The sequence below is a fragment of the Marmota monax genome, unplaced genomic scaffold (genome assembly GCF_021218885.2).
Source record: "Marmota monax isolate L192 unplaced genomic scaffold, Marmota_monax_Labrador192_F-V1.1 WCK01_AAM20220418_F8-fsc00011, whole genome shotgun sequence".
NCBI classification, from domain to species: Eukaryota; Metazoa; Chordata; class Mammalia; order Rodentia; family Sciuridae; genus Marmota; species Marmota monax.
Genome location: NW_026693082.1, coordinates 22,081,921 through 22,097,475, shown reverse-complemented (window position 1 = coordinate 22,097,475; position 15,555 = coordinate 22,081,921). Strand labels below are relative to the sequence as shown.

The 15,555-nt window shown below is 32.0% G+C and overlaps 1 protein-coding gene across 12 annotated transcripts in view; it reads right to left on the bottom strand.

Moving 5' to 3' along the window:
• The window catches only part of Tsc22d1 (TSC22 domain family member 1), a 115,656-nt gene that overhangs the window by 72,947 nt on the left and 27,154 nt on the right, over window positions 1-15,555 (bottom strand). For 2 of the 12 annotated variants that reach the window (XR_009227776.1, XR_006853892.2), the window contains 2 exons: window positions 11,608-11,777; window positions 9,828-10,783 (listed from right to left, as the gene is read on the bottom strand). The exons of 4 other annotated variants lie outside the window; for them this stretch is intronic. Coding sequence is in view for 3 of the 8 variants with exons in the window: in XM_058582592.1 (XP_058438575.1) it covers window positions 10,719-10,736; window positions 11,608-11,764 (175 nt within the window). In the remaining 5 variants the exon portion in view is untranslated. Of the gene's footprint in view, window positions 1-9,827; window positions 10,784-11,607; window positions 11,778-15,555 lie in introns of those variants that run through there. 6 more of the 12 variants (XR_009227777.1, XR_006853894.2, XM_058582592.1 and 3 more) reach the window with 4 other exon arrangements.

The following is a 15,555-nucleotide window of genomic DNA, read 5'->3' as shown; positions in this document are numbered from 1 at the left end:
TGGGGAGGGGTTGAGGGGAATCATCACTACAGAGGAACATGGATAAGAATTATATCAGCTATTTATTCAAAAGTCATACAAGATGATTGCTATGAAATATGTAAAGTATTCAAAGAAAAAAAACCCACAACAACCTACAATTCTGCATCAGTAAAAATTACCCTTGAAAAGTAAAAGAGAAAAAGAAAAAAAGATTTTCATAGACAAAAATGTAGGGAATTTGTCAATAACAGACCTGAGAAAAGGGAAATAATATAGGTCATAGATCTACATCACACACACACACACACACACACGCACATACACCACAGAAAAGGCAGAGCATTAGAGAAAAATAAAAAAGGTAAAATAAACCTTTTTATTTTTTAAATCTTAATTGACCTAACATAGATACATTCAAAATAATGACAACAATAATGTGGATAATTACAGCATATGGAAAAGTGACATGACAAGGATGTCAGGGAAGAACTGTAAGTCTTATCAAGTACTTACAGTACCTATGAAGTAGTATAGTGTTGAGAGATGGTGGATAAGTCATAAATGTATACTGCATTTTAGGATTAGCGCAAATTCTAGGCAGAAAAAGAAAACAAAATTTTATAAAAGTAACAAGAGTAATGGGAAATTACAAACAAGCAAGACAAAGACAGATATTAATGAACTATATCAATAATCAGCTTATATGTGCACAATTTAAATGTCTATTAAAAGATTATCAAGGAAGACAAACAAGATTCAAGGCTTGTTGTCTATAAGGCTTCAAATACAAGAACACATACAGATTAAAAGTAGAGAGATAGAGACAGATAACACTAATCTAAAGAAAGAAAATGTAGCTCTATGTACTTCAGACAAAGCCAACTTCAGAACAAGGAAAACACCAAGGACAGAGTATCAGATAATGAATGACACAGAGGTCATTACTCAAAAAGACATAAACCATCCTTATTGTGTATGTGTCTAACAACAGAACATCAAAATACATGAGGCAAAAGTGACAAATAAAAGGAGAAATAGACAAATCCACTGTTATAAACATCTAAATATCCTCTATCAGTAACCAACAGACCCAGCAGGCAGAAAATCAGCAAGGACATAGTTGAACTTAACAGCACTATCAATCAACAGAATCTGATTGACATCTATAGGCTACTTCATCCAACATCATCAAAATACATGTTCTTGAGCACACAAAGAACATTTATGCAGACAGACATTCTAGGCAATAAAAAACACATAATAACAAAAATTTAAGCACAAATCCTGCTTTTAGACTACAATGGAATTAAACTAAAAGTTAACTACACACTTCCTAAATCCTGGAAATTCAACAACAAACCTCTGAAGATCAAAATGGGTCAAATAGGGGAAATTTAAAAATATTTCAAGCTAAATAAAATTAAAACACAATTTACCAGAATTTTGGGGATGCAGCTAAAACAGTGTTTAATGGGAAATTTATAAAACTGAATGCATTTATTGCAGAAAAAAGACTTAAAATAATAATCTAAACTTTCCCCTTAGGAAAATTAGAAACAGAAGAGCAATATAAACCTAAAGCAAAAAGAAGAAAGAAAAATAACAACAGTTCAGAAATCAGTGAAACTGATGTTAGGAAAATACACAAAAGTCAACAAAACCAAAGTCAACTATTTCTTTAATGAAACAAAAACTTTGGCCAAGCTAACCAAAAAAAAAAAAAAAGCAGCCACAAAACAACAACAACTAGAAACACAATTGAGAAAGGTCATAAATACTGATCCCATGGACATTTAAAAGATAAGTATTATGAGCAACTTTAGACCCACATATTTGCTAACTTAGATGCAACAAACCAATTATTTGAATGCCACAATCTAAACTCACAGAAAAATAAATGAAACAGACCTGCATTAAAGAAAATGAGTCAATAATTAGTAACCTCCCCAAACAGAAAGCATTAGACTCTGATGGTTGCACCTATAATTTAACCAAATATTTAACCAATTCTCTGTATCTTGATAAAGTAGAAAAAAGGAAATAATTCCTAATTAATGTAGACCAATATCCCTTAAGAACATTGATGCAAAAATCCTTGACAAAATACAGTGAAATCCAATAATGTACAAAATATGAATGAAGCATGACCAAATGAAATTTATTCCATGTATGCAAGGTTGATTCAACATTCAGAAATCAATTAATAAAATCTACAGAATAATCACGACTCTTCAAGAAAAATCACATGATCATATCAATAAATGTATTTTGTAAGGGAAAACAGCATTTGGTAAAACTGAACAAAGATTCACAATTAGAAATGCAAGCAAACTAGGAATGGTGTTGAACTCCTACAAAATAATGAACAGCTACCAAAAAATTATATCTAGTATTTATTTATGAGAAACTTGATACATTCTAATACTAGGCACAGGACAAGGACTTGTCTCCCTATTTAAAGTCCTAGCTAGTGCAATAAACAAAGGAAATGAAAGGTATACAGATTGAAAAGGAATAAATAAGAGTGTCTTTGTTCACAGATGAGTGCATATGCTGAAAATCTCTAGCAAAGGAAAAAAAACCTGCAACTAAATTAGTTACTATTGCAAGGTTCCAGGATGTAAGATTAATATACAAAAGTTCATTACTTTCAAATATACCAGCAATGAATTGGAAATTAAAAAACAACACTACTTACATAAAAACCAAAAAAATGAAAAACTTGGGTATAAATCTAACAAAACATGACCTTGTGTAAGATCTATATGAGGAAAAAAACAAAACATGCTCAGAAAAAAATCAAAGATTTAAATTTTTTGAGATTATTCCATCATCAAAGACAGGAAGACTTAAAATTGTTAAGATGAAACTTCTTCCTAAATTGACCATTAGATTCAATGCAATCCCAAATTATTTTGTGGACACAAATAGACCTGAAAGTTTATATGCAAAAATAAAAGCTCCAAAAAAGCAAGCACAATATTGAAGAACAACAAAGTCAGATGATTGACACTACACTGATTTTAAGACCTACTAAACAGCTTCAGTAATCAAGACAGTGTGTTACTGGCAAAAAAAAAAAAAAAAAAACGAATCCATGGAAGTGAATAGAGTGCCCAGAAATAAAACCACACGGATATAGTGGAGTAATCTTTGAAAAGGAAGCAAAGGCAATTCAGTGGGGAAAAAAGTATCTTTCCAATAAATGGTGCTAGAAGAACTGGACATCACCTGCCCCACCCCCTAAACAAAACCCCAAATCAATATAAATACAAACCTTACAACTTCCACAAAAATTAACTCAAAACAGACCTAAAAGTGAAGCTGCAAAAAATAAAGAAAAGGGGAGGGAAATGCAAGGAAGAGAAGAAATTAGAATATGGGGGAAAAAAATCTAGGTGATTTTGGGTTTGGAAATGAGTTTTTAAATACATGACCAAATCATAACCAACTGAAGAAAAAACTGATAAGATGAACTTCAATAAAATTAAAAATTCTCCTCTGCAAGAGACTATTGAAAGTATGAAAACCAAAGCAAGAGAATGGAGAAAATATTTACATGTATTTGATAAAGGACTAGTATCCAAAATATACAAAGAACTCTTAAAACTCAACAATAAACAACTGATTTTGAAAATGGGCAAAAGACCTGAGCAGCCATCTCAGCAAAGATTAACAGAGATGAAAAATAGGCACATAAAAAAGTATGTTCAACATCATAGATCATTAAAGAAATGCAAATTAAGATGATGAGATAGTTCTACCTACCTATTATAGTAACCAGTATCAAACACTGACATACCAAATGCTGAGAAGAAAACGGAGCACAGAAATCATGTTCATTGCTGGTGGAAATGTAAGATGCAACTGGCATTTTGGAAGAGTTTGGCAGACTCTACATTACTGAGCTTAGCATGGGCTTACCATATGACACAGCAAAAGCATGAATAGGAACAAGGGTATTTCAATGGCACTTAAAACTATTTTGTATGATACTACAATGGTGAATTCAAGGCATTATTATATTTGGCAAACAAACTCTATGACATAATTGAACTCTAATGTAAACTACGGACTTTAGCTAATAATGCATCAATAGTGGTTCACCAATTTTAACAAATGTACACTAATGCAAGATTGTAAGAATAGGGAAAGCCTAGGGAGGGAGGAGATATGTGGGAACTCTGCACCTTCTGGTCAATTTTTCTATAAACCTAAAACTCTTTTAAAAAGCTTATTAATGCACACTAAGTAGAATAACCCTTTTATTTGTTTTAAATACTGAGGTTCTATGTGAAAATTTCCTGAAAACATGCATTCTTTTTGCAAAGATATTTGACAATAATGTAATAGAAATTTTAGATTAAAAGACCCACTTTCAATGGGCATCTTCACTGCCTACTGACTATTCATTTGCTGTCTTGGTCAGGTTTTGAAACCTGTGAGCTTCAGCATCTTATGTGTAAAATGGAAAAATCATCACCTTTCCCAGTTGGTTGAATTAAGTTAAATATATGTAAAGTGCCTAGGAAAGGTGCATAGAGTACGCCTGTAAATGCGTCTTTGTTTTTACTCAAAATTCTAATTCAGTTCTCCATATCCATGAGTTCTGAGTCCATAAATTCAACCTAAAGCAGATCAAAAATCTTGAGGAAAAAAGCTGTCTGTATGAAACATGTACAGGTCTTTTTTCCTTTTCATTACTCCCTAAACAGCCTAACAACTATTTACCTAGTACTTACACTGTATTGTGTTATTTTTTCATAGTGCTGGGATTTGAACCCAGGCCTTGAGCATGCTTAACACTGAGCTACATCTCTAGCCTATATAAGGTATTATAAGCAATCTAACATATAAGAGGAAGATGAGCGAGGTAACACATGCCTGTGATCCCAGAAACTTGGGAGCCTGAGACAAGAGGATCACAAAGTTCAAGGGGAATTTTAGCAACTTAGTGAGAACCTGTCCAAAACACAAAAACAAAAAAGACTTGGGATATATTCAGTGGTAGAGCACTCTTGGGTTCAAACTGCAGGACCAAAAATAAAGTATATGGGAGGGATGTGGGTGTGTTACAGAAGATACTATGTTATTTTATAAAAGGGACATGAGTAATTGTAGATTTTTATATCCATAGGGTTCTGGAACCAATTCCTTGAAGACACCAAGGCATAACTGTATATCCTATCTCAATCAGTGTTTTTCAAACAGGGGTATTAGTACCCTTAGATGCACATTCAACCACTAAATAAACACCTCATATCTTCATGGATGTCATTTTAATATTTGGGGGAAAAGCTAAATATCCTAACTGGCAATTAAACAAAAGTGTTACACTGAATGTTGCTATGGTAGTGTTTGCATTATGTTTCAAAATGCAACACAAGACTTTGTTTGCACTGGGTCTTTGGCCACTTTCTCAGATTTCCCAGGCTATTTCTTCACCATCTTCTGCTGTTATATATTCCAAACATTTTCATGGAAGTCATTCTAAGTTGCCTTTCATCCAAAATTTTAATTATTTTAGTAAATACAAGTTCATTTTCTTCTCAATGCCAGTCACAAAAAAAGTTTGGCTCCAACAGCCCTAATTACCCTTAAATTTGCAAAGACAATCTGAAAAATAACATTTTATATTGCACAAGTCATGTAATATAGAATTTATAGTTACTAAGTCAGAAGCAATAAAAGCAAAAATACCTTAAATGGAGATTATACTTTTATCTATGATTTCCCAAGATCTTAGCTATTACCTTGAGTCATTATTCTTTTACTAAATTATGCACATTTTAAGTCTTTGCATAAACAGACTACTAGTCTTATTTAACATATAAAATATTTTGTTTTATCACTATAATTTCTCTGCCTAGGAGAATCATAAAATTAGGAGGTGCATAAAATCATGCATCTCACTGGATAAATATGTAAGGACAAAGTGGTATGATGACTCTATGGACAAACATAAGGTCATGTATCCTAACAGCCCTGGAAGAGCATATCTGCATGATGCTGGTTGAGGGTTGCACATTAAGAGAAACAATGAGAACTGAAGTACATTCAAAGATAAACAAAACTTTTAAGATCTCGGCTTCACAAATAAGAAGTAAGAACACAGGGATAAGTAATCTATAGAAAAGAATTTGGACTTGGAACTGATGGGGAATTAATAGCTATCTTTAAGACTGTCATATCTGAAAGAGATCAGAATTCTGTCATCCAGAACTAGGATCAACAAGAGGAGGTAGTAGTGCAGTACCTGAGCTGGGTAGTCAAAAAAAAAAAAAAAAGACTTGAGTCCTACAGAAGATTTATCATTTACTAACTTCAATACTATACATGTGATGTGATGTTTCTAGATATCAATCATCTTATATGTAAAATGAGGGTGCTAAGCTGGTTAATTTCTAAGGTGATTCTCAAATTAAAAAGGCATAGGTGCAAATTCTCAACTTCTTACTCTCAGACCCTCCTGAACACGGAACCAGCTACCTCATGAAATGGTGGGTTGTACCACTAATTCATACTAACTTATTATTCTGTGCTGGATAAAGGGAAAAGTGAAATGAATAGCAAATTGTTTAAAGTTAAACCCAAATGTCCATAAACTGCAGTTCTTATCAAAGAACTCAAATGTGAAGATTCCTATGTTTTCTATACTATCATCCATTCAGTAAATTTTATCAGTAATTCTAGGAAAACATCCTAATCTGTATTCCTGTCTCATCTATATTCAATATTGTAGCTTCCTTTATTTTTAGATAAACTAAATATTATATTAACACACAACTCTTTGAACCTACTTAATATTCCTTAGAAAATAAAACATTCCTCTCTTAATGATTGTACATTAGGCTACAATATTATTTTTTAATCTTTAGTAAAATTCCCAAGTTAGTGTAAGTTAATATTTATAAAATTCCCTAAATCAATGTCTCAAGGCAAAATAAAATAAGTCAAGCAATTATTTTCGAAGTCCTAAGTATCATTTAATAAAAAATAGGCACACATAGCCAAAATGAAGCAAGGCAATAATTTCAGGGAATGCGTACTCAAACTTTCTTTGCAAAGCACGCATATTTTTATAGTGCTCAAGGCTTAAGAAATACTAAGTTAAATATGTATTATAAATACTACAAGAGCTAAGGTAGGTGATGCCTTGTATTATCAGAGGCTACATACACCCCAAGGACATGTTTCTTGATGCATTCCATACTCACACAAAAACAAATCTGTGATTTGCCCATTTCCGTTCTCTGGGAGTTTTAAGAATAAATCATTTTCCAAATTCTACATCTGTCTGAAACAGCAAGGATATCTGTTATATCTGATAAAGTTTACTTTGTCAACAGACATTATATTGAACATATTTTGACCATTTTTCTACCTAGGCCATACCTTACCTCGAGCAGAGATCCCTTTGATCATTATTTCTGAAAACTCCGATGCATACTTCACAATTCCCTAACATTTACTGCAGTAATATAATCATCTTAGATGCACATATTAGTGGGTAAAAGAGAACCTATGTGCTTCTTCTTGAAACATTCACATTTTAGGGCTAATATGGAATATTTTAATAGAAAAAAAACAACTGAATTTAAATAGTAAAAACTTGCTTAGGACATCTAAGCACTGACATTTTGCTCAACTGCTTCAATATAGCAAAGGAAAATAAGATATGTGGACATATTTACAATAAGCTCTAAGGTCAGTACGTTGCAGGCTTGTGACTTTTTAAAAACATAAGCTACCAAAAAATAAATCAACCTTTGTTTCCTCACTAAAAAACAATCAAAACAGACTTATATACTATAGTTCGTCTAATCAATGATGGTGACACCATAAGCTTATGTTCTTATACCTTGAAGACATAATGGTAATAAGTCAAGTTCCAACATTCTGCAACATTTTTTATTTTGAAGGCTATTGATAGTATAGGGAGTCCATGTAAGAAAAATTACTTATCTTTGCAATATTTCTGAACTTTCTGATGCAGGATATTTTTCATCCCCACCTCCATTCCACCCTTTACACATTTATAGGAAATGCTTATAAATTTTTGGATTCAAGAAAATACACCCTTCCAATGAAATATATCTGTAAACCTTTTAAAAGATTTAATTATAAAAATAAAACTTTTGTTCACAGAATCATTAACTGATCTTTTCCAAACTTACCAGATTAATAAAGGCAAGAATTTTGCCTTTCTTTCCTCTGCCCCAATACAGCAATTATTCCAAGTCACTTTTATAATTCTCATTTTTTCAGAGCATAATTTTTTGGGAAGTCAAATTATCACATTTTAATCCACAGGTTGACATTAATGCCATTTTCATTTCTTGACTAGGACCCCATCTTAATGTTATTTAAAATTGTTTGGAGTCCATTTCTTGTGTAACTTTGTTCAAATCTAAAAGGAAATCCTCTTGCTTCTAGCAGATCCTAACATAAAAAAGTAAAGTCTTCCAACAACTTCATTTAAATAAGTTTATGTAGCTATGAAGATAAGAATCTTAATTAAAACAAATTTTACCCTTTTCCATGCCTGTTTTGATAAGGTTAAAACAAGAGACTCTGAAATCAAGATTTCTCCTTCTACAGCCACTTGTTCAAGCAGAACATTCAATACAAAACATTTTTCTTCTTTTGGTAACAACTCTTACGAGTTTAGTAGTTCAATTTCCAGATGTTCTTTTTCTTTTTTTTGAGTAGAGGGACTACATGCTATTTTTTAAGGGGTATATTTTGATCAATTTAGTCTTTAAAAATTTGACCATTTACTCCTGATTATTAACTCAAAAGTTTTAATGATCAAACGGCTTTATCTTAAAAAAATTATGACACACGAAAGAATCGAATGTATATTCAGGAAACACTTATGAGGAAGACATATAAAATTAAAATACACTTTATAATACTGTAGCAGTGTTCACTTTCTACTCCTGAAACAGAAATAAGCCATTTGTCAGTAAGTGCATTTTTTCATGGAAAAAATATTTATTAGTTTTCAAATGATCACATAATACAAATATTACAATTAGTCATTCTAGAAAAAAAATTAGCTTATATTAATATTCATAAACACTGAAAAAATATAGGACTGCATATTGTGACATGAAATTATTTTTAAAAATCTGAAAGGAAAATGCATCAAACTAAAAGTTTAAATAAACAAATCAGTTCACATTAATATACAAAAAATTCACTTTTAAATAGCTTCAAGTGGCATGAGATAAATAGAAATGCACTTACATTTCTTTTGCACACTTTAAGGAACAGAGCTAAAAATTTAATTAAAGCATGAGATTAAGAGATTAAATTTCTTTTCATCTTCAGAGGTGAAACAAAAATCTAATAATCTCACAGGCAGGCCATAAAATGGTTTAAACCATGGTTCAAAAATTCAACTAACTTAATTTGAAGCAAAAATTTCACTTTTGGTTTCCTGAGTGCATTCTAAAAATGTTGGGTAGTTGTTTCTGGGTTTATATGTGTTTGTAAACCAACTGTCTTTTTAACATTTAACAAAAATACCAAGTCAGGAATAAAAGGCTGTAATCATTTATGGGAATTTAGAGTTCTTTGGGGAAATTTCAGTTCAAATTGAGATTTTTAAACTTACTTTTAAGTACTACACTTATAAAAATTTATTAATAATTAATGAAGGAAAAAAAAGAGTTCTCAAATTTAGCCAAGAAGGACTAAAGGCCAGGTTACATTTTAGCAAATGTGGCTTCTAAAATCTTTGATATTCCTAAAACATTTCAGTTGCTTACATATTAGTAATTCTAGAATTTCTCTTCTTAAAAATTCATATCAAAATAAAACAAACCAGCAGCATCAGATGACTTTTAAAAAGTTCTTTAATAGCTTTTGACTGACCAGTTAATAGACCAAAAGAAACAAACATTTTGATAACTGCTTCTCTTGACTGACAGTTGGGATATATATTTTGCAACATGTATTCACACCTATTGGCTTATTCTAATATCACAACTTGCCCTTGCTCTGTAAACTACTGCTATGTGACAGCATCATTCAAACTTTAGTTTGCCTTCAGTGTAGAACAATACCTCAAGTTTAATAGGTATTTATTACTTTAGAAGACAGACCAAGCTACTCTGATCTCCAAAATGTCTCTTCTATTTCTATACTACAGTTTTGTTGATTTGACAAATAAGAATAAGGCTCAAGATCAGCAAAAGATGAGCTAAAGATTAAAACTAATATTAAAAGTAATTCTGGAGTAATTAAGAAATTCAACCTTTGTTTATTTGTTCTTTTCAGTGCCAATAACAAAAAAAATTCATGACTTTTTTTGGATTTCCTATACTATTTTAAAAAGTTTGCCTACTTCATTAAGGTGATTTTCAGTCCCACAAATGTTATAAATGAAACATACAGAGAGCTGCTTTAAAAGAAAGGAGTCTCTCAAGCTTCCTCTATTTCAGTCTTCTGAATAGAAAGGAATATTTTCACGGCCATGTAAAACTCCAATCTCAAAAGATTATTTCATTATTTGAGCCTTTTCATTTTCGGACAAGAGTAAACCAGAGTAAATCTTAAAAGTTTATAAATAACAAGATCAGGTTGCTCGCTCATCCTTGTGTCTTCTACACATATTGCATGGATCCATTCACCACTGCCTTCCAAACTGCAGGTGCTGGCATGTGTGACAGATATCATCCATGAAGGCTCTGCTAGAAGAATTCCTTTTGCTGAAGAAGTATGATGTTTTACCAGTTGAAAGAAATCTGGGCAATTAGAGAACAAATAAACCGGTCTCCCATTATCAAGATACCTAGAGTCACAGAAGGAATCCACCAAGGAAAAAATGAAAACTTGCCACAGGCACCAAGTTCACATTCTACCCATTGTAGATAATAAGAACTTCCTGGAATCAAATCCTACCCTTGGCATCAAAGAAACTAAGAAAAAAACCATCTTAATGCCATGGGGAAAATCTAGCAAAAGGCTTTTCTACTACAAATAACATTATTCCTCAGAACTAGAAAACTACTTTTGAGTATAATAAATACAGTTTTCAGGGATATTATATCCTGAAACTTATACTCATTTTGTAATGAAACCTAGATTTGATAGTAAAACCATAACAGTACTATCATTGCATCTTCTAAATGATCTAATAATAAGTCCTAACATTTGAGGTAGGAAAAGACCAAAAAGTTCTCACTAACAGGGTAGGATAACACCTAGACATCTGACTGTATAAATTAAGAGATTTCAGATGTCCAGCTTGCCCAAAGATGAAATACAGAACTTTTCGAATTACTAGAATGTAAAAGAGCACTTAGAAGTCCACTATTACCATAAAGGCCACAATGGGTAAATACTCCTTTTAAAAATTCCTGTGGACTACACAGGCATTCACCAAATCACATGCTCCAAATCATCTACTGCTTTAATTATCTGGAGAGAAAATTAAATAAACTTAAGTTTTCTATTTTGGAATGGGCACTACTTTTCACTCAGAAAAACAAACAGATTGTAGCCCCACCTGGTTCTTAATATGAACCCAAGGATTTTTACCAATAGAATAAAATGGGCAATGGAAGGACACTCCAATCTATAAATAAACCCAAGTAAATAATGGAAAGCACCCACTTGTTTATTATCCTTTCCCACTCTCTCCAGAAGCTGGATATTCTGTCTCCAAGGGTTCAGTAGAGAAAGTGGACCCCTGACGTCAAAAGCTCTCCGTGGTCTTGGCTGAATCTGTGGTTCTAGGATCACTCCTTGCACCTCTGGTAGGAGAGAAGCACTGAAATAGAGAGCTGAATATAGATTTAAGAAAAAATTCTTATTAAGAAATTACATTCTCTGGTCATTTGAGTTTGTAATGGCTTATCCTCAGGACAAAAAGGAGCTATCTTTCGGCATACTTTCTTTAGTGCCTTCTTAATTTGAATTTTAGAAGTCTGTCACCACAAATGATTAATTCCTCAGTAACTATTAAGAAGGGACCTATTTTGGTCTAAGCCATAACACACTCTGTGACAAACCACTCAACTTCGAGTGGAAGATCGAAGCAAAAAAAATAATAAATTAGGACTGGAAACAAGACCATAGTTGTCTTTAAAGGGACAGGGAAAAGGCATTCAACCTCAGATATATCAAAGGAGTCCCAGTTAATTCTTCTGTCAAAGAGAAGAAGATGGATTGAAAGTAGAAATAGAATAATCAAGCATATTAACAGGAATGCTACTAAATTTCAGGAAGTATCAGAAGCTGAATTTGTTATCAGTTTTCAAGTCATCAGTAATTTAATAAGTCACAGTATAGGCCAATATCATAGCAATACAAGGCTAAACCTGCATTTTTAAAAGCTATGACTACTGCCCCTGAAAAGGGTTTATTCATCAAGCATTCATCTTTAAAACTGGGAGGACAGAATAGTGGACATAGGTAACACAGATTCAAAATCTTTTTTAAAATGCAAGACCATTTTGTTTTGGGTCAAGATGGATCAGGAATAATAATTAATGGCTAGAATGTAGAAATTAAAGCAGTAAGACATATCCAAATAATAGATGATGGTAAAGATATTGAAAAACAGTTAGCTTTATTACAGAAATAAGGTAAATGGAGAGAAGGAAGGTCAAAGCACATAGCATCTGATCAAGGAAAAGCTGAAAGGAGAATAAGACAGGCAGATATGTATTTAAAGCTATGGGGACTGTAGAATAAATGTTAACAGTGTTGCCTCTGCAAAACAGATCAATTACACTTTGTGGTACAGAGTGATATATCCCTATTAAATTTCAGATCTTATTCTAAATAAAAAGGTGCTGCATATCCCTAACTCAATGGAATGTAGTCACTCACAGTGTCCTATTTATGGGACATTATATTTTGGGATAAATAAGAAAACAAATGCTACCAAGTAACCTCCCTCTCACACCAACTGGTTATTATTTCCTTACCTGTTAGTGGACCGAGGACTGTGCTCTCTTGTTCTCTATCAACCAACCAACAAAGGTTATAGTCTCAGCACTAAGAAAGTAGCAACCAACCAAAGTTAGTGTTTTAATGCCTTCACTTTCTCCTGGCTCTGGCAGCCAGTTTGGAAATGTACCAAAAGCTGAAAAGGAATGGTTATTCCATTACCTAACAACATTTAGACTAAAAAGCCTGAAGATGAAAAGAATGAGCTAACCCTTCTGCTTAGGAACATATCCAACTCTGTACAAATGAGAAATAAAAACAATTTGGCCTAAGAAAACTTATGAATTTAACCGTCAAATCTGTAATTTCAAAAAATTAAAAGAAATGAAAAAGGATATCTGAAAGAGTCAAGGAGGTGAAATTGCCATCTAGGCAAGAGGTATCAAATAAATAATTATGAAAGCATTTCATGAGCCTAATCGGCAGCTATTCTTTCATTTAGAGTTTCAAATGGATTTTAAGCTCTAGAGTCTCCTAATTCTGAAGAAACAGTATTTTTAGATCAGTAGGTTTAAAAAAGTATTTTACATTATTATCACAAAGAGGCAGTAGATAAGGGATGAGAGGAAAGAAACCCAAATTAGAAAAAAAGATATGAATACCGAATATCTCAAGGAATGTTCTTCAATTAGATAGTTTCCAAGAAATCAAAAAATAAATAAATAACCCAAACAGATTAACAAAGTATTCCACAGCTGGAGATCTTCAGGGGTAGCTCTTTAACAGATGGCAAAGGCTTAAAATTAGTAAACCAGAGCTATCTTATATACCTTTTCACTGTACCTACATGGTACAAATAAGCCCTACAAAATGTTTTTAAATTATTAAACAATCTTCCTCTAGTCTTTTCTAATCACTGTCTTGACAAACCATTCCTTTTCATATATAGTAATATTTCAACATAACCCATAAGAATTATTTGATTACCAAATAAAAGAAACCAAATTAAAACTTAACTACAGTGATCAAGATAGTTAAAAACCTATTCAGGAATTACAAATAAGATACGATCTTCCAAATTTCCCAGTTCTCCTCCAATTCTTAAATACAAATCAGTAATACATATAGCTAAGTGAAAACAGAGAGAAAATGTTTTGGAAAGGTCTATTTTGAACAGGAAATACACTTGGTAATTTTTTTCAAGTTTACAAACCTACTTCACTTTGAAAAACAACTCCCCAAAAATATCTTGCTCAGATTAATATTAGACTAAAGTTTACAACTTCTTCTTCTTCGGCAGAAGCTTTACATAAAACACCTCCAAACCTTTAATTTATTTATTACATCCCACAGAATGAACGTTAAAAATATAATCAATTTAGATTTAAAAAAGCGAATGTTTTTAAGTTAGAATATAGAGCAAGTTGTATAAATACAAGACCTGGGTAGAGATATGGATCCATTTATAAACTCCCAATTCAGATCACACCTTCAGAATATAACTTCTTTATTTTGCCCAAAGTATCAAAACTTCAACATATTCAGAAATAAACACACAGATTTCTTAAGTAAAAATTATTCTGAAATTATCGAGGATAGTATTTCTCTTGTTTCAACAGTTTATAATTTATTAAAACTTTGAATTTGATAATCTATCATTTACATAGAAAAATATAGAGGCACTTTCAAAACAAGGTCATCATTCAAACAAGAAAGGGCAGCTGTTGTGAGAATATTATTGCCGGAGGTTCACAAAAATGATACTGAAGCACCTTAACTAATTCTACTTTAATAAGCAGCATTCTTCTGTGTGATATTTTAAGGTGAGGAAAAAACAAAAAACTGTGCAGTGGAGGACTAATAATCCAACTACTAAGGTAAACTTCAAACCAAAGCTAACAAAATCAGCAATCTGCCCGTACACGATCTGCCAGTACACGAATAAAATGATTTTAACTTTTTCCATAAATTTTTAAAGATTCTTACTGAAAATCCAGTCACATTCAAATCAGAAACAATAAAGCTAAGTATTTTTATATGAATACCACTGAGAATTTCTTTTGAGATATATAGCAAATTATATTATTTGAAACATTTGCTTTCAAATACTAAATTATTAAATGAGCATATCTGGATAACTAGTTTTAAGCATTCCTAATATCAAAGAAAAAGAAAAGCCTATACCTAATTTTTTTAAGTAATGAAATAGAAGGCAACATGATTCTATTAAGACCATGATTTCTATTCACTTGTGCTGTAACTGATCTTGCTGGTTTATAAAGGTATAAATTATTCATAAAACAAGACATTCTACAAGAATTAGAAACATAATAATATCTTTTTCTTATCTTTTATCACTCATCCTTTCTGGTTCGAAGGCATTTCTATAAAAAACAAATTTCTCACAAATTCCTCTAAGTATCAAAGCAGTCCTACAGTTGGCAGAAAGAAGAGAAAAACAAACACCTTACAAAAGCAGAGTTTTTCTATCTCTAGCCCCTAGAAAAGTGCTTAACAAACTGAGCAGATGATTAAGATGTTTTACAAATAGATATAGTCTACTGGTCAAGAAATGAGAAGAATTTTGTCAAGTGGCTATTATCTAAAGCAGATACAAAAAGTTAAAATTTCTAATCCTAAAGGAAATAAAAACTTTGTCAAAAGTAT